The following is a 23,830-nucleotide window of genomic DNA, read 5'->3' on the forward strand; positions in this document are numbered from 1 at the left end:
TCTTTCTCGTTTTATTCATTCAATGTAAACCTTGGATGTTCGCTTCGCTTGTATTATAACAATAACTTAGTGAAGACAGAAAATCTAAACTCACTAGACATTTCAACACTACAAAATGTATTGAACAAAAAATCTACACCACACATGTTAATGATCCTCTTACAAGTGACATAGTCTATGGTTACTATAGTTTCTAAACAATGATGATAATAAAATAAGCTCATCAATTCTCTAGTTCCCATAGAAACGAGAACTTACATATAGTAGTCACGCTAGTTTCTTACCCAAGCATATTTCCTAACAACAAACAAACAAACAATTGGAGTAATTAAAAGCAAAAATACCAGTAAAACATAAACAAGAGAATGTTTAGATACAACGCCGTAGCGCGTAGCCAAACGTAGCGGCGTAGCGGCGTAGCGGGCGTGGCATCGAAAATGGCGTCCGACAGTGAGTAATGGCACATTGCGACGGGTCCAGTGACGCGTGCTGCAGGGCTGTCACAGTGATGTTATAATTTAAGATATATTATGAACATTGGATATTCGAAGTGGGTAAAAAGCTTTTTAAAAGTTCTTAGTGATCTTATTCTCCTACCACTTATGATTATTATAAGTTTTAAAGTTTTTTTTTATCTACAAAGAAGATGATCTGTAAATAGAACGTAATTAAAACGTCTTTAAAATGATTATTTCCTTGAAGTTAACACTAATCCATTTTAAGTACACTGAAAATTTAAAGCAAAACCTGAACGGTATATAACATTCGTCAGAATACAACGCATTATAGAATTGATCATTTGCGAAATAATCAAACAAAAATTACTGAATTGATAGTGAGATGCAACAATTAACCGATGACTAATGACTATGCATTGACGTACTTAACTAAATAAAATATTTGATTTATTGACGAGTCAAACACCCTAAACCTTGATAGAAGCTGGATACTAACCATATCGTAAATCAATTACTTTGAGAATCCAAAGTAAACAGACAGATTGCGCATGCGCCTGTATAAATTTATATAGAAACAAAAAGAGGCATACAGAGAAAATAAGAAATGAAATAAAGAAATAATAACCCATAACTCATGATTTTACATAAGTTATAGGTTACAAGCATTACTAATCTATTTCAAACCCAATCTACAACGAAATAAGGTGAAATTCTCTGAAACAGATAATCTATTTTGTAATTAGTCACTAGTGTTCCTATAAAAACCATGACATGTCCATGCATTACTTTGAAATAACTATTAATAATTAAGATCATATAAATTCATTGAAAGCTGTTATCAAATAGCATTTATTTAGATTAAGAATTGAATCTTTTAATAATACGATATTCGAACATACGAAAAAAAAACAAAGAGTTTAACGATCTTCTGAATACTTTCTCACTTACTACATATTATATAAGTCATCAACGAATGATTCATAAAAACATAACTAGCACTCCGCCCCTGGCTCTACCCGCATAGTTTTCCACATTTCACATATCCCCCGTGGAATATTTGTATATTAAACTATCACTGTACCAAATTTCATCCTAAACGGAATGACGAACTTGAAGATGAGACGAATTTGTGACTTGGAGTTTTACTTTCGCATTTGCAGATAATATTAGTAGCGATATTATTCAAACTACAAATACATCCAAAATTTTTTAAAGTTCGTGTAAAGAAATTTCAAATTTAACAGCTTATAAAAATTCTATACTATTTAACAATCATCTGACCTCCATCCCCCGAGCTCACGAATACATTTCCCTGGCTATGACAGCCCTAGTTTTTTCCACCGTAGCTGTAAGCAACACACCGATTGTATCGCCCGCGGATGCTCCGAGCGGCCCATTTGTCAACCTTAGCCTCGCCCCGCGCCCCGCGACCCCCCCGCGCCCCCGCAAAGAAACTTGGATGCTGGCTCCGGCGATTCCTGTCGCCCTGGTGTTTCAGTGCATTCGGACTAGGATTTTTTTTATTGTTTTCATTAAATTATTGATATAGCATTCATTAAATTGGTAATTGCTACATAGCCAATTTATTTATTCATGTTTTTCATGTCAATTTATTTACATGAGTTACTCATACATATGAGTATATATCTAATGCCTTAATTGTCACCATCGAACAATATTTACATATATATATATATATATATATATATATATATATACTCATTAACTGTAAGAAATATACTATTTATTAATTGAGTGATCCAATATAATTCAATATATTAAGATTCCAATACATTAATTAACAAATATTTATTTTTGTGCCCAAATTGAAGCCCTATTTCACGAGGTTATAGCAAGGAAGGGATTATATTACTTAGGCTTATTTAAGATGGCCCAAGACATGTTTATTGGTTAATTAAAGTTTTACGTTCAAACAAACAAGTGCCGTTGTACGGTGCGCAGAAAAATAACTTTTGAAATATTGATAATGCTGTGTCTTTAAGAATTTGTAACTATATATACGTATATATAATATACGTATATATAGTTATATATATAATATTTATTTCGTTCGTTTTTACATTAAAATGAGTCTTAAGTACAAATTGTAGACTTAAAATATATAATAAAACATATATAAATAAACAAAGGGACATTTTAATAGTGTGAGGATTACTAATAACTACTAGTAATTAGGTAAAAACTATCTAGGTGTAATTATTATAATCGATTAATTTAATTACACTACGTTGAACTTATATAAGATACAAATTAGATTGTGGACAAGTTTTTTTTTTTATTTTCATAAACGCCTAATAATATACAGAAATAAGTTTCTCTCCTTAAATCTACTTAAGCCGCTCAAAAAAACCACGCACTTTAATAAAACCTTCCACCACCTAATTTGCTGGCCGTACACATTCAAAATCACCTGAACGGCACCGGCCTGCGAAACAATAAGGCGAGCGCACAATTTATCCGCGATCCCGATTACGGAACCCCCCTCCCTGGCAACCCCCACCCCCGCAACCCCTCGCACCTTGCCGTAATTGACTTTATAACGGACAAAGCGGTAATGGGTCTAAACACTCGAAATTTATTGGTTAGAAATAATTATGTTTGATTTCGCCTAATAAATACGACAATCTTTCCTTCTGTTACCCTTATACGGCTGGACCACGGCACCGACTGTACAAAAATTATAGTATATGATACCACAAAAACATATAAAGTCGAACGTATATCGAAATTTAAAATTACGAATTTAGAACGCGAGCGACTCTTTCTTTTGTTTATGTAAACACACACACACATCCGAATTAAGATTAGTCCACCTGTTAATAACGACTTATAATTATTTAAACAAATCGGTTAACGGTTAATTAACAAACACAAGAAAATATAATCGACTTGAGAATCCCCTCCCTTTTTAGTCATCTGAAAAGAAAGTCGTTCGTCCATGTAACTCAAAAATTACTCCACCGATTGTCATTCTATTTTCACCAATGGATAACCACAAAGAACCAGTCTCTCGAGGAAATTTTGTCAAGCATTAGACAACGCGGACGAAGCCGCGGGCAGAAAGCTAGTAAAATGCTATTCTGAATATTCCTATGGCATTATTATCCTACCCGAATAACGTCACTTTATGAAGGCAGCTGATATAGGCTTCAAACCATCATTAGAATAGACCACAGAAACCCTAGAACCGCTGGGTCAGCGGTTCAGTTCAGCCAATAAATCCTTGGATCCTCGCTCAACGGTATTTTAAGTTCAATGGAGCATCCATGACGTCGCTAGCTACGGCATTCTGTATTGCTACGTTACTGCACCCTCCACGTTCTAGCGAAGTTAAACAAACAGTGAGCTTGTAAAAAATGCCTTCAATTATTTAAAAAAATCTAGTATTTAATTTTTAGTTTTATAGCATTGAAATGCTTTTATAAATGGGAATTATTTTGAAAGAATAGAAAAAGGCACATGAAACCGAAAGAGTAGAATTCGATTACTGTGGCGGGATCACGGGTGGCCGACGCCTAGGCGTTGCTACGGTTAGGCAAGAAACGCGGGTTCGTATCCCGCCCCATGATCGATTTTTTCTTTCAAAAAATTTCCCAAATCTAGTATTAAGAAATGAATCAACTGTGTACAATACTCAAACACTGAGCTTATAAACTAAAGATGAAATTGAAAGTACAACATAATCTCTACGCTTGGTAATAGAGACATGAAAGATCCTGGATTCGAGTCTCGTTAGATTCTAATCTATGTCAATATGACAGGACACAAAGGGCTCACGTATTTGCTACATTAAGATATTTCACCAGTTAGGTGAAATAATAACAAAAAATTAAGTAAAAGATACACTAAAAATCACGCTTTAACGAAGAATAAACTAAATTGTCTCACTTGCTCTTACACAGAGTATACGTAACGAAATCTTCACGATCCTAATCATAATAATAAGACAAACTCATAAAATTATTGTATTGTCACTGATCGTTGGTGTACAAAGTTCGAATTTAATCTGTCCGTTTAAAGTGGATGAAAATGGAGTCTATAAAAGATGATTACATACAAACATACAGGTGAAGCTTAGAACGCGTTAAACGGTGGTAGGTCTTGATATCTCGTCAAAATAAGCGCTGGAGCATCAATGATCATATCAATCAATATAATATCCTACTAATCCTACTAGTATTATAAATACGAAAGTTAGGATTAATAAAAGTTAAACAGTAAGGATGTGTGTGTGTGTTTGTTACTCTTTCGCGCAAAAACTACAGAACCGATTGCAATGAAATTTGGTACGTAGACAGCTGGACAACTGGAATAACACATGGGCAACTTTATATCCCGATATTCCTACGGGATACGGACTTACGCGGGTGAAACCGCGGGTCGCAGCTACTCATAAATAAACTTTTTGATTCATTGTTGTGTATAAATAGATACTAGTTTAGCCTACACAAAACAAAAACTAGTTTAAAAAAAACCTCCAAAACCTGTAAAACCAATACACGACCACACCGCGAAATGTAACCCAAAAAAAGCAATAAATCCTCACCGAATTTCACCATACATCGCTTGTATTCTAAACAGCGCAGCGTACATTGCCGAAAAACAACCGCAACCTACTTCAGCCGGCGAAAGCGCATACATCACGCGACCGGAGCGCGATCAGTCGCGCGACTAACGGCCGTGTCGATGTCGCACGGACCGCTCGATGTAGCGTCAGCATATATGATAATGTATATAGTCGCATGTTGTTTTTTGTTTAATTACACATTTGGAAGCGCTCATATCATCCCTACTAATATTATAAATGCGAAAGTAACTCTGTCTGTCTGTCTGTCTGTTACGCTTTCACGCCTAAACCACTTAACCGATTTTGATGAAATTTGGTATGATGATAGACTGAACTTGGGAAAGGACATAGGATACTTTTTATTGCGAAAAAAGTGAAGAAGGGGTTGAAATAGGGGATGAAAGTTTGTATGGAAGTTTTTTTTTTTTTTTTTTTATGTTATAGCGGACAGCTGAGCTGGTGGTTCGCCTGATGTAAAGCGATCACCACCGCCCATAAACATTCGCAAAGGTAGTACCTCTGTGAATGCGCTGCCCGCTTTTATGGGGTAAGGGAAAAGGAAAGGATTAATGACTGGAAAGAAGGAATGGACTAGGACGGGTGAGGAAAAGGAAACGGGCCTCCGGCTCCCCCACTCACCGTACGAAACACAGTGGCATGCCACTATTTCACGCCGGTTTTCTGTGGGGGTGTGGTACTTCCCCGGTGCGAGCTGGCCCAATTCGTGCCGAAGCGTGCTCGACTCCCACAATAAAGAAAGTTCCTTATTGTCAAACATAAAATCATGTAAGATAAAGAATCTTACACCTAAACCACTTAACCAATTTTTACAAATAGTCCAGATCTTGGGTTAGATTTAAACTCTAAATTAATGGGAAAAACACAGTAAAAAGGGGAATTATACATTTCGATATATTTTCAGAAACAAACAATATTTAAATCCTTAGTACAAATTCTAAACATCATTTTTTCGTCGCCTCTATAGTCCATACGCAATAAGGTAGCGTCAGAAAAAAAAGACAGCTTTATTTTCCGTCGCTACATAATCAGTTTTCGTGGACAACTGAAAAATCATGGCTCGGCGAACAAACGCAATGCGGTCAGCTGATTAACACGCAGTTGACGAATATTAATTATGCCCTCGCTTAGCGTGAACTACTCGCATGCTAGAGTGCAGTGCAGTGCAGTGCAGTGCAGTACTATTGCAGCGAAATAAACGATCTCATCTCATTTTCTATTGCGAAGAATTAATATAATATATATAGCAAAGAAAATAATATAATATAGCAAAGACAAAAATAAGAAGAAAGTGACAGCATTTGCTGATCTTCGGTTGATATCAGTGAATCCGGCTGATTTTCAGTCAATTCGAGCAGTTAATTTTGAAGAAATATAACAATAGTGTACAAAATAATCCTACTAATATTATAAATGCGAAAGTTTGTAAGGATGTGTGTTTGTTGCTCTTTCACGCAAAAGCTACTGAACCGATTGCAATGAAATTTGGTACGTAGACATCTGGACAACTGGAATAACATATAGGCAAATTTTTATCGCGATATTCCTTCGGGATACAGACTTACACGGGTGAAACCGCGGGGCGCAGCTAGTTCAAGTATATAGAAGGGAGCCTTGCGAAGAATTACGTCAATGGGTAAATATTATACTAAAACTGTTTCAGTTTAAACGAAAGAACTTACAACTTGACCTAATTGATTACTGAACGTTCTGAGATACAAATGAGAAGTATTGTTAGGATTTTCACTTCTACATGAATCTAGTATCCTAATAAAATAATGATTTTCTACAAAAAGGTCACCCACGTCCACGGAGGAGAGAGGGGGAGGGGGGTTGGTATAAAAAAAAATAATCACTCTAAAAGGTTGAAGACCCGCGGAGCTATGGAATAACAATATCAAAAAAAACACAGGCGAATTTAGAATATCATATAATATAATAATACATTTCTATAATTTTCAAGTTTATCAACTGTGCTTGAGACTTGTTCTGAAAAGCTTAGTATTTTTTTATTTCTAAGTTTTATGTTACAACTGAAAGGCAACAGTCATACATCCAAATTAGTTCAGCCATGCTAGAGATTATTCCTACCAAGATACATATTTATTTATGAAATGCATGAACCTACATTTGAGTAAAGATGATAAATCATACGCTGTTTTGTATTTGCGTCGATTGCTTAAATAACCACTCGCTCTCTTTCCATCCCCAACATTTTCTATAACACCATCCCACTCCCACATACGTGACCGGACATTCTGATGGACGCGTTTGACAATAACATTAGTTTTGGAGGGAAACGCTTTGATTGGAATATTGAAAGATGTCCCGTGATTTATAGTGTTGTACTTTCGTAATGTTTTTATTGATTTTCCTTATCGGAGAACTTTGAAAACAAACACACAGTGTAATAAATTAGTAAAACATGCTATTACGGTTCGTTAATAATTAATGTATAGGGTTTGGGACACACGAACGCAGGGCTCAATGAAACCGCGAAAAAACTACAACCGTTCAAAATTTTCTTGCTCTCTTTGCTAAACCAATCGTGTGCTTTCACAAGATTAGTAGTTAGTTAGTAGTAGTATCTTATACTTGCATCGCTTCATTGAACCCCGCGTTTAATAAAGCCCCACCTGACTCTACTTTGAAAATATCATCATCACCATCACCTCGTAATTCACCCCACCGTAGTGTACTTGCCTCCAATGTGGGATCTGGCCGCAATTACCACGCTGGTCAAGTGCGAGTTGGTAGTTGTCACATATCGTCGAACTTTTGATTATTCCACATGACATATTGTCAGGAAATATAAACATATCTAAGCAGATACAATTACTACAAAAGACTGAATTAAATGAAGCTATGATACTATAAGATAAAAATTCAATTCAATGTAAAAATTTAAATTACTTAATCGAAACAAAAACAATGACCAAAGAAAGGCATATACACAGGTACATTTAGAAAAAAAAACTCCGCACAGTCTATTTAAAAAACATGAATTGACACTTACGCATTGTCTATGAAAAAAAAAAAAAACAAGACGTCACTTTTAAATGATCTATATTCAAATGTAATTCGGTAAAGCGCGCCATTCTCGGCGCGACGTGTATGTTCGTATAGTCTGTCAGACGGGAGCTTTAAGTACATTTCCTTCATTTCGAAATTCCCGCTCACAATCATTGTAGCAATTTTCCGGGGCATCCGTCGTGAGAGGCCGCGGGGGCGGTAGCCTAAGAGCTGCTAGACATTAAATATCCGTGTTATAAAATTACTCCATGAACCTTACTTTAAGTGACGGTAAATTATATTCATTCAATAACATTCCAGTTCAATATTAAAAATGATACATATTTTCTTTTTACAAAAACGGAATACATATTAGAAAGACAAGAAAATATTTCAAATAATTGACATTGTTCCACACCCATCCTGACAAGCGTGGAACGACATTTAAGATATATTTGATAATTAACAATAATGTACAAATTATTATACTAAAAGATCTAAAAACACCGCTTATCCATCCCATCATCATCGCTGAACATCCAACAATATATTTTTATATATCGGATACAACAACAACAATATCTTTAAAAGTTCATCTAGCTCTCAGTCCACAGGGTGGGGGGTAAAGTGGAGGTGGTGGTAGGAGGCCGGGAGCCCAGTGACGTCGCTTGAGCGTGTGAAAATTACATTCCGAGAGCGCCTCGCATATCTATCACTTGCAAATTTAACTTTAGTTTCTGAACGCTAGTGTAACCATCCACTTTAATATAACCCGCTTATGTACGGTCACGTGAATGTCCTGCTTTATTTTTAATCTATGGATTAGATGCGCATATAATATAGAAGTATGGTCAATGTTGAAGAGTAGCAAAAGGATCTAAATTTAAATTGACTTAAAGTTAGAACGAGGAATTTCGTATGAATTATTACAAAATTATAGTCCACAGTATCTGACTTTTCAAGACTTACTTAAAATCTAGTGTCACGTAATTAAAATGAATAATTTTACGTGAGTATTAATAAAAGATTAACAAACAAACGAAGACATTATGTCACTATCAACACGCTTTTATTAACTTCACTTGTATGTCTTGTATATAGCAAAAATATATTTTGCTAAAATGAAATATCGTCTGATAAAGAAATATTTTTAATAGTCGGCGACGGAGCTGGTGGGACGCCTGATGGTAAGCGCTACCACCACCCATGAACATTTGCAGAGGCGTAAGGTCGATTGCAGAGGCCTTACGTCTACAAATGGATTGCCGTCTTCACAAGGATTGAAATGACTAAAGTTCAACTTTGCTTGGGAATTCAGACCAAATACAACACAAGACAGAGTACCAAATGAGTGAAAAAGATAAACAAGCATCCATATTAGAATTTTATAATGCCACATGAAGGGAGATAGCTCTTAATACTGTAGATAGAAAAATTTGCTCAAATCAAACATTCCATTATTTGAAAAGAACGAAACCAGCATTCAACTGTTTCTGAAAATTCTCGTATCCGAGAGTCGAACTGACTAGAATCTATTGATATTACAATCTATACATTAATTTCAACGATCGTTAGGGTTAACTATAAAAAAAGCGGTCTAAAAAACTTGATAGAAAACAAACTTTGCCATGAAAACTTATTGGTCTAATTGTAAATACCTATTTTTATAGTCTACTAGCTGCGTCCCGCGGTTTCACCCGCGTAAGTCTGTATCCTGTTGGAATATCGGGATAAAAAGTGGCCTTTATGTTATTTCAGTTGTTCAGCCATCTACGTACCAATTTTCATTGCAATCGGTTCAGAAGTTTTTGTGGGAAAGAGCAACAAACACACACACATCCTTACACACTTTCGCATTTATAATATTAGTAGGATAATCTACTACATATAATAAATCTGTAGAAGGGTCAATTCTGTACATTGAAAATATTGGAAAAATAAATAGCAGGGGGTGTTACTGGATCGTTACCAAACCCAAATATGTGATTAAAAAAATTTTTGTCTGTTACACAATGTGACAATTTGATTTAATTTAAAAAAAGACTGTTTGTTTGTCTTTGTTGTCGCAAAAGAGCGATTTAATAATAAATATAATATATGCTTCATCGTGCCTGGTGGTAGTTAGGAAGCTAGAGAACGATATAGGCTACTTTTTACTGCATTAACATCTAGTTCCCATTTGACGATGCGATCAAAGCCACGGACGGAAGACTAGCAAACTATATATTTTGGGAACAATCAGCTTACGCGGGCAAACCCGCAGGCGGAAAGCTAGTACTAGTCTATATTTTTTTCGGCTAGTAATTAAGGAATAACACATTTCAGCATACAATTGTTGGACGTTGTTTTGCGTCAAAAATCAATATGAGGAACAGCGCCAAATGGGACCTCTAATGCGATTCTGATTGCCCCAAGGAGGTGCCAAGAGGTGAATCGTTTACATTTTTAATGTGATTAATGTGGTCTAGCTTAGGCTAAACAAACTTAGTATTAGAACAGACTTACATTTCATTTAATACATGTGAATTTTTCATTTTATTGAATGTTTTTTATTACAAGAGCGGGCAACTGAGGTAAACGATCACCACCGCCCACGAACATTCAAACAACATGGTGGAGGTTAATAATAGAAATAAGAACATAACATTATGTGACATAATAAAGTATTTAACAAAATTTGTTTTAAACACCGCATAATTCGTCGGACGTTCCATTGGAGGAATCGAAAAATACAAAAAAAAATTTACGACCTGTATAAAATGATTTAAAGATTCGTGAAACAACATTCACCAACTCATTAACAGCATAGCAGCGAGATACAAATCAACGGTAGCTTTAAATTATAATTTAATTTCAACACCCAACAAAATATACATAAATGCCACTCACAGCTCCAATGAAATTAGATAAGTCGTAAATAACGCTAAATAATAATAAAATTAACGAATACTTCTGAGTGCAATGTTAACTAGTTAATAAACTGTGTTTCTATGTGTTTATATTCACATCACAGTGTGTCTATCTCCCGATTTTCATGACTTTTTTATACATATTCGATAGGCCTGAGAGATGTTTAACCGACTTCAATAAAAGGTTATCAACTGTAATTTTTTTAACCTTCAAAAAAAAGGTGTTTATTTTGACTGTATTTTTGTTTGTTTAGTACCTCATAACTTGTTCTGGGTGAACCGATTTTTATGATGTTATTATTTGAAAGCTGATTTGAAGCTTATTCGAAAGCCTGCCATGTGGTCCCATTTATATTCGGTCTAGTTCTGAAAATTCAGTTTCGTTTTTCGTCAAAACTTGTATTTACAAATAAATTATTGTACATTTCAATGTTAAGACCGTTGCAGAATGCCGTTTGCCAAACTAGTTACATGAATAATTTATGACTGATCAAATTATAAAATACATTTTAATGTTCATTAATATTTAAAAAAAGCTTGTATACAGTATACTATTTTTCTACTATTTTTCTACTAATGGTAAAAAAAGTATAGACATAGTAAGTACAGAGTACATATTGTTTTTTTTTTTCTTTTAATGTGACAGATGACAAAGGTGCTGGTGGATCGCTTGCTGGCTGATGGTAAGAACCAGCACCGCCCATGAATATTTGTCGAGACCTCAAACCTCTTTTTATGTCATACCGGGCAACTGAGCTGGTGGTTCGCCTGATGGTTAACGATCACACATCCACACATCAACATCCACAGAGGCTCAGACCTCTGAGAAAGCTCAGCCTATGAACATTCGCAGAGGCTCAGACTGTGAGTAAGCGCTGCCCGCTTTTAAGTGATAAGGGATAAGGAAAGGATTGATGACTGGAAAGAAGAATAGACTGGGAAAGGCGAGGAGAAGGAAATAGGCCTCCGGCTCCCCCACTCACCGTACGAAACACAATAGCAAGTTATTATTTCACGCCGGTTTTCTGTGGGGTGTGGTACTTCCCCGGTGCGACCTGGCCCTATACGTGCCGAAGCATGCTCGACTCCCACAACAGCCTTTGCAAATGGATTGCCTACCAGTAATAATAATAATCCACAACACATTAAATTCTCTAAAGGGCCTCTGCGTGTTGGATCTGTGTCCCCACGTAAGCCTTCCAAAAGACCGGGTGCTTTCCTTCCGGAGGTATCCGAGTATTATGGAGAGATACACATAATAATAATAATAATTCTTAGTAGTAGAAATGACTGGGAAGATTGAGGTAAACGATACGGGCCTCCGGATTCTCCACTCTTTTTACATGTTTTTTTATGACTGACACATAAATATAAGCAATGTCTTTATCGCTGTTCCACGCAAAAACCACTGATCCGATTTGAAATTCGGTAGTAATAAGTTGTAGAATCTTTCTAGAAGCAAAGTTTCGATACAGCTAGCAACACAAGAAACAAATGAAACAAGAAACAAATGAAACAAGAAACAAATGAATGACGCATGTTATCTATTCTTGAGGGCTCCAGTATCAAGCTTGTTTCAGTTATCTAAAACAACGTCATTATACGTAGCACCACGAATCGTACTAATATTATAAATGCGAAAGTTTGTAAGGATGTGTGTGTTTGTTGCTCTTTCACGCAAAAACTATTGAACCGATTGCAATGAAATTTGGTATGTTGGCAGCTAAACAACTGGAATAACATAAAGGCTATTTTTTATCCCGATATTCCTACGGGATACGGACTTACGCGGGTGAAACCGCGGGGCGCAGCTAGTCATTTATTAATCAAAACATAGGAATTATGTTAATTCAAGTTTTTCCAATCGTGGTTTTATCATATCTCATGACATGTAATTTAAATGTTTTATTTATTATGGTACTAGCTTTTGCCAACGGCTCCGCACGCGTTAAATACGAAGTAGTTTAATAGATGTTATGACTCCAGTCTCCAGTCTCCCTGTGACCACGCTCGCTGTAAAGTGTTCGAAACGTCGGGTTAATAATATAATGAATAAATCGCGCTTAAAATTCGTTAAAATTTTTTAATTTCTAAACAAAAAAGAGATATTAGTATCTTATCTAACTAAATTTGTACGCTTGAGTGATCTCGAGATTGTCAGTGCAAACTACCAAGTACAATATGGTAGTGTGGATTGTCATACATTATCTCATATGCCTTAGAGTTTGCTGCCAGAGATGGAAACATATAACGTTGTTCTTTCATTACAAAGCAGATATGTCAATTGTTTCATTAGGATACATTGGAATGGACGTAATAGTTGGTAGTCAAGATGAGGGCAGATGCAATTTCCTGGTATATGAATTATCTAGTATATAATTAAATCTGTATTAAGGAAATCTCACATAAAAATATTTCTATCATTATTTAGAAAAAGCTTTAAACGCAATTCATACGTTACTTTTATCTAGTTTTCAACTTTTATGACTCTGTTTTAATAAAATTAACAAAATAACTTGTATCACAGCATTTCTCCTACAACAGTCGTAAAAATCAAACTTTTGTCTTACCATTTCGAAACTCCTAGCGCCATCTTGTGTCAGATAGCGGAACTGTTCACATAAATATGTTCTATATGGTTATTTTAAAAGTAAAACAACAGATAGTTTTGTCACATTGCATTATATTATAACTATATATAGTCGAATAACATGTCTCAAATGTTATGGTAGATTTAGAAAACTTATTATAAGGACGGATAATCATATTTTTAGAGCGCACCGCCTCCGGCACGACCAACATATTAAGTCGATACTTAATTACCTTTAGAAACACCTGGAGTTATTTTTATCAACAAATGAGGTTGTATTACTTTGTCTATTTCACAATAAACAGACGACAAATAATAAATAACTTATACCAACACATAGACAAAATAAAGTTATTGTTTTTCACAGAATTTGAGAAAAATCTTAAATATGAATTTTTTGGGATCACTTTTTTGATTTGATCGCTTATTGGAGATAAAATATGACTGTAGAAGGATAACATAGTTACTGTCTAGTATTTTTGTTAACTAATTTCATAGCTCATTAAGCCCATGTCCCTTTTAATAGTGTATATTCTCTTTACAAAAGTACATTTTTCATTTATTTGCAAAACATTATTTTTCATATCTTAGTTAAGATATAGATTTAAAACATGTACTGCCAATTAACGTTAAGAAAACACATTTGTTTGTTCAAATCCACTGAAAATAAAACATAAAATTTCTCAATTGTAGATACATATATATAAAAACGTATGCTTATCCTCCGTCCCCCCCCATTCTTCACTTGTACCTCTGATCTCAAAGAAGCGCTCATACTATATGCGGGTATATGCGTGTACCTACCTACAAAGGACACATTTCCAGTATGTAGATCAGATCCCCTCAATGGAGGCATTAGCGTTCAGAGCCCTTTCATCTCTCCGACTGACCGACATCTTTGCGACGGGACGTGACAAAGGCCGATTGTCGTCGCGTCAATAAATTAAAAAAGGTATCCATATATAGTTTATTAAATACCTTATGCATCGTTGCTTGAATGGCAAATCTTGTTGGAATTGTATCTAGTGGGGCGGAGTGTGTTTCCCAACAGAATTGTTTAGCGTTACTTATAATTTGTATCTATACTATAAAGCCGAAGAGCTTGTTTGTTTGAACGCACTTATCTCAAAAACGAACGGTCCGATTTGAAAAATTCTTTCAGTTTTAGATAGCCCATTTATTGAGGAAGTCTTTAGGCTTTATATGTACCACGTGCGAAGCCGGGGTGGACCGCTAGTAAAATATAATCAGTCAGTATTTCTATGGCACCTATATTATAAGCATCGGTTGTATTTAAGCCATTGTATTTTCTTAATTTACACTCTCATATTGAAATCTTCGATTATCAAAAATTATTATTACGAATACTTAAAGGTGAGTTCACGGCCTAAGCTAAGGTAGCTGGTCAATATACACTAAGTTACATCAACTTAGTATCCCTGATTATGTAAATCTAAAAATCTTCTTATCTCATGTTAATGCACACTCACCTATCGGAGAAACCACTTCTAGTCACGCTTCCTAAATTTCTTCAAATTATTTTTATCATCTCATTTAAAATATCCCAGATAATTCCCGCGCTACATTTGACTACCCGAACTACGAAGTAATCCGAATTATTTCTTTTTTTAACTTAGATAAAAAAAAAACAGAATCATGAAAATCGCTTTACCCAGTCACAAGTTCTGAGTTAAAAAGCCAAAAAAAAAATACAGTCGAAATGATAACCTCCTCCTTTTTTGAAGTCGGTTGAAAACAACGAAGAGTCGCGTGCTTAAGCTACATTAACACAGTCCAATATTAAAAAAAAAATCTAAAAGATTACGATAACACAAAATAGGTCATAGTATGGTTAAACCTTGCCATATATAACTTCACTTCATAATAAAGCTGTTTTTATAATTGACAATATTATCCCAATCCCATCTACAACAATAAAAATAACGACTTCCAGGTGGCGCCATTAGTTTAACTATAGCCAGTGGCGATTTCTATTTCCATTTTATTAATGGCGACTGTAGTTTTATTATTATATCTGTCTCAACTCATTTATAATTAGTTACTGGTCTATTTTCTATATAAGTAACTATGTTAAAGGAAATACATAAAAAACATTGTACACTTTTTAACACGCTTTTATTAGCTTCACCTGTACAAGCTTTAAGTATGTTGTAACAGAATTCTTTATTCGATTCTCTACATTTTTAACGGACACATTACACACAAAATTTTCACTCCTATTATATCAAGGATTGGTGAAAATACAATAATTTCATGTGTTTATCTTATTATCCTGATTAGATTCACCGGAATTCAACAATTTCCTTGATTTTAAAATGAAAACTTTTTTTTACACCATTTTATTATGTTACATATCGGATACACCGTTTCGTTTAGTTTTAATTTATGCATGTCGCATTTCATAGAAAAAATAAACCTGTAAAATTTTCCCTAAACGTTCGTTGCATTATCATTCCATTAGTAAGACAAAAAGCCATTATTAATTACAATCCAGTTCATCGACCTCAAACAAAAGCTCTCAATTGCTATGTTAGTCGTTACATTATATTTAATTCTATATTATAGCCATTAGACCTCCATTCACGACCACATCAAAATTCAAGACAGCGCGCCCGTGCCGATATTTTAAAAGAAAAAAAAAATGACATATAGCGCGGGCAATCAATGCTGTCAAATGGCGCCAAAATTCTCCCACACAATTATATATTCTTTCCTCGTTCTATGTTAGCTATTAAGTTTTATTATAATAAAAGATTATGCTAATAGTTAATACACTCTTTCTTTTTCGTTTTGCATACATTTTTTTAAATTACATCATATTTTAATGTTATGTATTTTGTATTTATTTACATCAAATTTATTCTGCAATTAAGAGTAAAACGGACTGCTAAATACCCAATAAGATTTTTTTACATAGACGATTTTATAGAGTACTAGCTGCGCCCTGCGGTTTCACCCGCGTAAGTCCGTATCCCGTGGGAATATCGGGATAAAAAGTTGCCTATATGTTATTACAGTTATCCAGCTGTCTACGTACCAAATTTAATTGCATTCGGTTCAGTAGTTTTTGCGTGAAAGAGCAACATACGCACACACATCCTTACAAACTTTCGCATTTATAATATTAGTAGGAGGATAGTAGGATAGGATTATTGTTTTGTTAACTATTAAGAATACAATCGTCATTCAGATTAATAAGAGAATCTTATTTACAATATCGACGCAATAAATACACGCGTAAAAGCGAATTTCACTGTGATCCGCTCGAAAATTGAGAAGCCACAGTCGCTGGACAAAGGGACATTAAAAACATGACAAAATCGAAAGTTTTCGTATTATTTACCTTACAAACTTTCGCATTTATAATATTAGTAGTAAGAGAACTTTATATTGTTATCAATCATTAAACTATCAACCACTCTTACAAAACGCATGAAAATTTAAAACGCACACAATATTGAATATACATATATGAATATACAATTTTAATGTTTTCCTTGCAGGTATAGTACAAGTGTAATCAGCCCTCTCTTTCGCACGTATAAAATCCATCTTCCGTCTCCGTCTACAGCTATAATAAAAGATAATCGTTTTTAAATAGGCCCGATTGGCGATGGGAACAACTCCGAAGCAATTTGCCCTGCAGAACCCATACTTATTAAAGCTTGAAAATTACTTATGCATATTTATGTAATGTTAATTTACCTCCTATATAGCTTGAGCTGTTTAAAATAATCACTGCATTCTTGTAAATATCGCTAATGTGGTTATTGGAAAACAATATGTATGAAACTATGAACTGGCTGTGACGCGCGATTTCACCCGCGAATGAATTCGAAGAAAAGCTAGTGTTTCCCTATGTGTTCTTCCGGTATATGAGCTAAAACACCGCAAGTATTATCAAAATCTCTTGAGTGTGTTTTGCGTGAAAGAGTAACAAACATACATCCGTAAATAAGTAGAAAACGAAACAATTTTGCTGGGAACATACACTTGACCAATAATGTCTATGAAATTTATGCAAAAATAAAAAATATAGGAATCTTTCATGTTTTGTAATTAAGAATTACTGTGATTTTTTATATATATTTATCTGACCCCTTTTTTAACTAACTCAAGGTGTTGGTCCTTACCAAAGGTCAATGTACAATCAATATCGATGAAATAATTCCTTTCATAACTCAATTTCACTCACTCTCATTCACTCACTCTCATTCACTCACTCAACTCACGAATTTCAAACTATATTATGAAATACATATGTAGATATTAGGTCTAAGTATTCTAGCTTAAAGCCTTAAGTTCTCACGCTGTAACTTAAGCAGTGCTTAAAATGATTCCATACCATCCGGTCTCGAACTTTCGACCCACGGTAATTAGGCGCTGTAGGCGTGGTCTCTCACAAACCTCGAACCTATGCGAACTGCGCTGAGCCGTTTTGTGTTATTAAATTCAATTCATGTGGGATAACAATTTTAATATTAGCAAAAAGCACAGCTAAGGAGCGGGATATTTTAGGTATGTATTGTTTCCACGCCCAAACGGCTGGTTCATTTTTGGTGTTGTCATGAACGTTGAATATAGAAGACTAGCTAGGCTTAGAAATATAAATATACTGCGAGGAGAAAAGAAGAATACTTTCTCTTAGAAGCAGAACTTCACAGAAGCCCGCAGAAGAATGCTCGTTGTGAGTGTAAGTAATCAAATATACTTATACTTGTCGCGCCTAGAACACAATCTACATTGCTTACCCCTATTAGCAGACTTCACGAAATCACGTCAATTGGTGCAATTTGTCTCCAAAAATTTCCATTAGGGCCATATCCATCTCTTTATGGCATATAATATCATTGACTAGGATGATAACAATTTTTAAATAATATTTACTAAAGTTTATTAAGAGTCATTGATTAGTTAAAGATATAAGACAGTCCGGGCTGTTCCTCGCATACCCGTTCCCGTTTCTGTGTAATTTCCAGGATAAAAACTATCCTATGAATATAAGAATGGTCTTGGGTCACAGTCTATCTCTGCACCAAACGACGAAGTGAAGGGACAGACTGAGTTAAAAGCACAGATTACATAATATAGGTTAGAAGTAATTAATTAATGATGTTACTTGGTCTCACCTAACCACTGTTAGAACCTCTTCAAACAGTGTCAATAAAGAAATATTAAATAATAAAAGATGTTTAGTTGAATTTTTATATGAGTCATTGAGATTGGTGGTTTTCTTTTTATTTTTCTTTTACAGTCATTTATTTGCTCACATCATATTATAACCATATTTATATGCATGCTTGACTCTCATTCCCAAAACTTTCTTCGACGAAAAACAATCATAATTTATTCCTCATATATGCAAAACGATAAGATCATACGAGGCGTGGCCTCACAGGAGTATTAGTAAATTATTTCTACGGAATGAATGCAGCAATTAGGCGGGTAATTGCGAAGGGCCCGCCCGCCATCCCATCACTCTAGATTTACAGATAAAATAGATTATCTACCCGACTGAATGACTATTGTATAATCTGTACATTCTGCATTTTCTTTTTTAAATACCAATTATAAAGTGGCAAATTCATTTCAATAAATTAAGCTACTTCAAAAATATAGAACGTTTAATTCATATATAAAATGATATAGACTAATTTTCACTTATAAAATCGAGGAATAATGTTTGTAAAACGTTCATAATATAATAAGCGGAGCATTTCGATAATGTTTCATCGTGTAATCTCATATCCTGCAATATAATAAACAACAAAACGAAAATCTTATTGTCGTCCAAATTAAAAATGTTATTCTTTTTAAACTGGTCCAACAGGCCTCAATCAGAAATACGCCGATCAAAATGCAAATGTACACTTTTTTGTCGTTTTGCGGACGGAACGGGCCACTATAAACTGGCAACAAATTATACGTCAGTTTTATTTTTAATTGCTATGGAAGCCACCGACTTCGCCAGGGGCTTGACCCTTCTATTTTTGAATAATGGCGCGCAGACACGTGATTGGCCGGCGAGGAAGCGTTAACATTCTGGAGAGTTTATGAACGCGTTCGAGAAGATAAGATCTAGAATGGAATACGTAATTGCGGTAATTCTATCTAGAATACAAAAACGGTATATAATTAATATTTACTTCGGCTACGGTACAAGATGTCTGTTTAAGTAAAGGATGTATGTATACATGTCTGGAATTGTATTAATAACTAAGTTGACTTGCATCTGCTAGGAATAGCAAACTAAGACTACATGAAATATGCAAATGTATTGTTAATATTCACTTTGTCATTAATTAAATATCGACATCATTAATAATATTATTTTATTATTAATATTTTAAACAATGTGAATAATTTGCATATTTAACTTATTAATTAACAATATAATGCGACAATTATATTTTGGATTTGCTAACTGCTCGTAAACTAGATTTTCAATAGTAACCCTAAATAACTTCTTATTTATTCAACATTGATGAAACTTAATTTTACTGCAAAAGAGCTATAGATGTTCTTTTCGTATTAATTACCTACCAATAGGTAAATCCTAGAAGGTCAATCTATTAATGTTGTCGTTCTGTTTACCTACTTACAGGATTCATCTCATTACGTACTTACAAACTTAGAAATACAAATAGAAATTATTGTTAGATTTTTTAAACAGAATAGGAATTTATTTACCTCCTTGTCTTGTGTCCAGGTCTATCTTGGGAACGGCTTATCTGATTTCAATTGGACTTCTACAAGTACAGAGTTAGATAAAAAATATTTTTCGGTATAAATATCGCGTACACGCAGCCATCTATTTTCATACGAACTACATACACTTAATCTCATTATAAAACTGAAATACTCATTTAATGGAATATACAATTCCCATTTTTTTTTCAATTCACTCAAAATTTATTCGGAAATCATTCAACTAGGTAATATTTCCAAACGAATCTGTCAAAAATAAAACAAAGACATTGACAGCCGTCAGATACGGTTTTGATTAGAGGTGTAAGAACGGCGCGTAATAATTTTCAACACAATTAATCACAAACGTGACTGAAGTCGAGTGTAAATATCGTCAAAATTTTATGTTAGAATCAGTATATCAACATGCCGTACGCAGTAATGAGGCATTTACGGCGTACACTATTATTAAGTCAACAAATACGAGTCGAAAGCACCATGACCAACCTAACGCAAGAAGAATATGTTTTTCGACCTCCCATCGCGCAGTGGAGCAAGGTTATTAAGGACGCTGAAAAAATTGTCGGATATCCAACATCTTTTATGAATTTGAGGTGGCTTTTGAGTGATGAATTCGCCAATTTAGCTATGCACCTACGTAAGATTGTAAGTAGAAAATTTTACTTTATTTAAAGGAATTAGACAAAACATTTACTATATTCATGCGTTTATGCTGTACCCAGTTTAGTTAAGTAGTTTAAAGACCATCTACTTATTCATCGAATCAATTCTTTCCTTATTCTTTTTAACACAAAAGTGAGTTACACAAGATGGCATGCTAATGCAACAGATAAATTCTTAGATAAGATATCATACAAGACATATTATCGTTTTTATTAATTTTATTCAATTTAATTTATAATCAATATACAAAATGATCATTGTAAATAAAGATTATGTAGTATTACACCACACATGTAAATATTATGTAATAATAATATTCAAGGTTAGTTCAAAGGAAGTAAGTTTTACACTTGAGATATTTTAAGGCCACCTGACTTTTATATTTATGGAGCATAACCAGCCATTCACACAGATAAATTAATATTCTAAACAGATTCTTGACTGTAAAGTTTGAAGCATATAATTGAAATCTTATTGTAGTTTCATGAACAACTTGTTAATTTTTATGTGTAACTCAATAACTTGTAAATCAAATAATGTTTATACCTGAAGTATTATAACACTTATGTATTATGTGTTTAAACTCAAATTACTTCGGACATCTCAAACAAATGATGAAGTATATGTATGCAATTGTGATGTATAAGAATCAAGTTAAATTAAAAACTAAGACAAAGAAGACGTTTGTTTTAAATAATATTATATGTATAATCACAGGGACAAAATTATAAAAAAATATACTATGCTCCATGCAAATAAGTTGCGTTTCAATGCCGAGTTAGAAATTCCATACTTGTATAATTGAATTTAAAGTGGCTGTGTGTGGTGATGTTAATATAAATCATCTTTTATTTTGTAAAATCCAACCTTTGACTCCTCTGTCTCTTTTTTTATCCATTTTTCAATGAGCCCACGACTGTGCTTGAACTCAAATCCTCTTTTAATGCTTATACACTTACTTATATATTGCTGTGATGCATATAATATTTTTTCAACTTGTAGGTAGGGAGTAATCACCCCATAATGAAAACTGCCAAAACCGTCCTGTACAACGAACACAATAATCTCCAACCGTGGGGCCTTATCATTCTCCTATTGTCCAAGGCTGTTGCTCCACCATCATCATTACACGCGAGTAATGTCGCAGAACAACAGAGAATGCTGGCAGAACTAACAGAAATGATACGCACAGGCAATTACATACACAGAGGCTTATTAAACATACCTCCTGAGAAGCGAGATGTCGCTATGGACTCTCTATACGCAAATAAAATTGCCATTCTCATAGGTGACTATCTACTAGTCACTGCGAATGGAATGCTTGCGAGTCTAAAAAATCAAGATTTATCGTATTTAATATCGACAGCGCTGCGCGACATAAGCGAAGGGGAGTTCTTTGGGCCCAGAGATGAGCAAAACATGCCGTTGCCCAGTAAGCCAAAGGATAATGTAGTAGATAATTTCAGGATTAGTTGTGAAACAGTGCCATTAGATGTTAACGACGTGCTAGGGTCCCCAGTTAGAGAATGGACGCTACGGACGTTGTATAACGGTGGTACCTTGTTCGGCAGAGGCTGCCAAGGTGCTATGTATCTCGCTGACAGAAGTGTGGAGGAGCAAAAAAAGGCTTTCCTCTTCGGCTGTCACTTATGCTTAGCGTGGCAGGCTGCTAGCGAACTACACAAGTTCACAAACACCAAAGAACCATATTCTCTAGTTAGTGCACCAGCTCTATTTGGTTTACAGCGATTGCCTCATCTTTATGAGACAGTTAATGTTAAAAACGTCTCAGTTGTTGATTATGAGAGTTTAAAAGAGGAGTTACTCGAAACAGATGCAGTGGAAAGGACAAAGTTATTGTATAGCGAGAATGCAGACAAAGCAAGGTGCTATGCTGATTTGTTTGGTGACAATGAAGCTGTGAGGACTATAAAGAGAATGATTAAGAATATATAGCAGGATTTGTGTAGGAAAATAGGGAAAGATCGGTTGCTTGCACTATTGTGTGGGCTTAGTACAAATTGAATAGAAAAATGTAGGAAGATTTTTCATAACAATATTCAAAAGGAATTAAAGGTATCATTCGAAAGCTATTTTGGCCTTCAGAAAAGCTCTGTTTTAACAGAGACAATAATTTAGAAAAAATCGTCATCAAACATATGTAAAAATCATTTAAATATGGTGGTACAATAAAGTTATGTTAGAAAAGGCCTTTTCAGCTACTTATGTTATAATCTAATAATTCTTATTCAGAAAAATTATGTTATATTATTGTATGCAATTCAAATATTATTTGTTCTTATAAAATCGCTGTTCTTTTTTATCTTGATACCTTTAAAAAGATTTTTTATTAATTTTCTTTAGCTTTGTGTATGGTTTTTTTTTGTTTGTTTATTATACAATCATGGGACCTTTTTGTATGAACGGTTAAAATAGAAATAAATTATTTACATTGTTGCAATATTGTTTATTACAAATATAAATGTTAGCACTATGAATATTAATTAATTATAAATTGTTGTTTCAAAATCCTCATTATTGTAAGCCGTTAGTTATGAGTAAGATATAAAATAATTTAACACCACATGGTGTTACCATTTCGTACTATCTTTTATATAACCCTTCACTTTTTATTTTTTTGTCTATTTCTTCTATACTGCAATTTAAACTATTCTCACTGCTTAGTAAAACAAATTAGATTTTTCTTTATTTACCTGGCAAGTTTTAATTTTCACTTCCTTTATAATGTTGTCTTTTGTTTTGAAAGACGCGAATTATTATTGCCGAGTTACTATAAATATGTGATATTTCATAGTTCTTAGAAAATTGTTAGCGTTGTAAAAATAAATTTATTGTGGTTTAA

General features: G+C 34.2%; 1 protein-coding gene across 1 annotated transcript; it reads left to right on the forward strand.

The window, feature by feature from the left end:
• Window positions 1-20,591: 20,591 nt before the first annotated feature.
• LOC119828798 (all trans-polyprenyl-diphosphate synthase PDSS2-like) lies at window positions 20,592-23,830 on the forward strand. The gene is made up of 2 exons (XM_038351058.1): window positions 20,592-20,949; window positions 21,970-23,830. Exons 1-2 carry the CDS (start codon window positions 20,710-20,712, stop codon window positions 22,921-22,923), a joined length of 1,194 nt encoding a protein of 397 aa, XP_038206986.1. The 5' UTR covers window positions 20,592-20,709; the 3' UTR covers window positions 22,924-23,830.

The sequence above is a fragment of the Zerene cesonia genome, chromosome 8, assembly GCF_012273895.1.
Source record: "Zerene cesonia ecotype Mississippi chromosome 8, Zerene_cesonia_1.1, whole genome shotgun sequence".
NCBI lineage: Eukaryota > Metazoa > Arthropoda > Insecta > Lepidoptera > Pieridae > Zerene > Zerene cesonia.

Coding starts and splice junctions, on each gene's coding strand:
- LOC119828798 (XM_038351058.1), top strand. CDS start 20,710: ATGCCGTACGCAGTAATGAGGCATTTACGGCGTACACTATTATTAAGT. Junction 20,950..21,969: donor CTATGCACCTACGTAAGATT/GTAAGTAGAAAA, acceptor TTCAACTTGTAG/GTAGGGAGTAATCACCCCAT.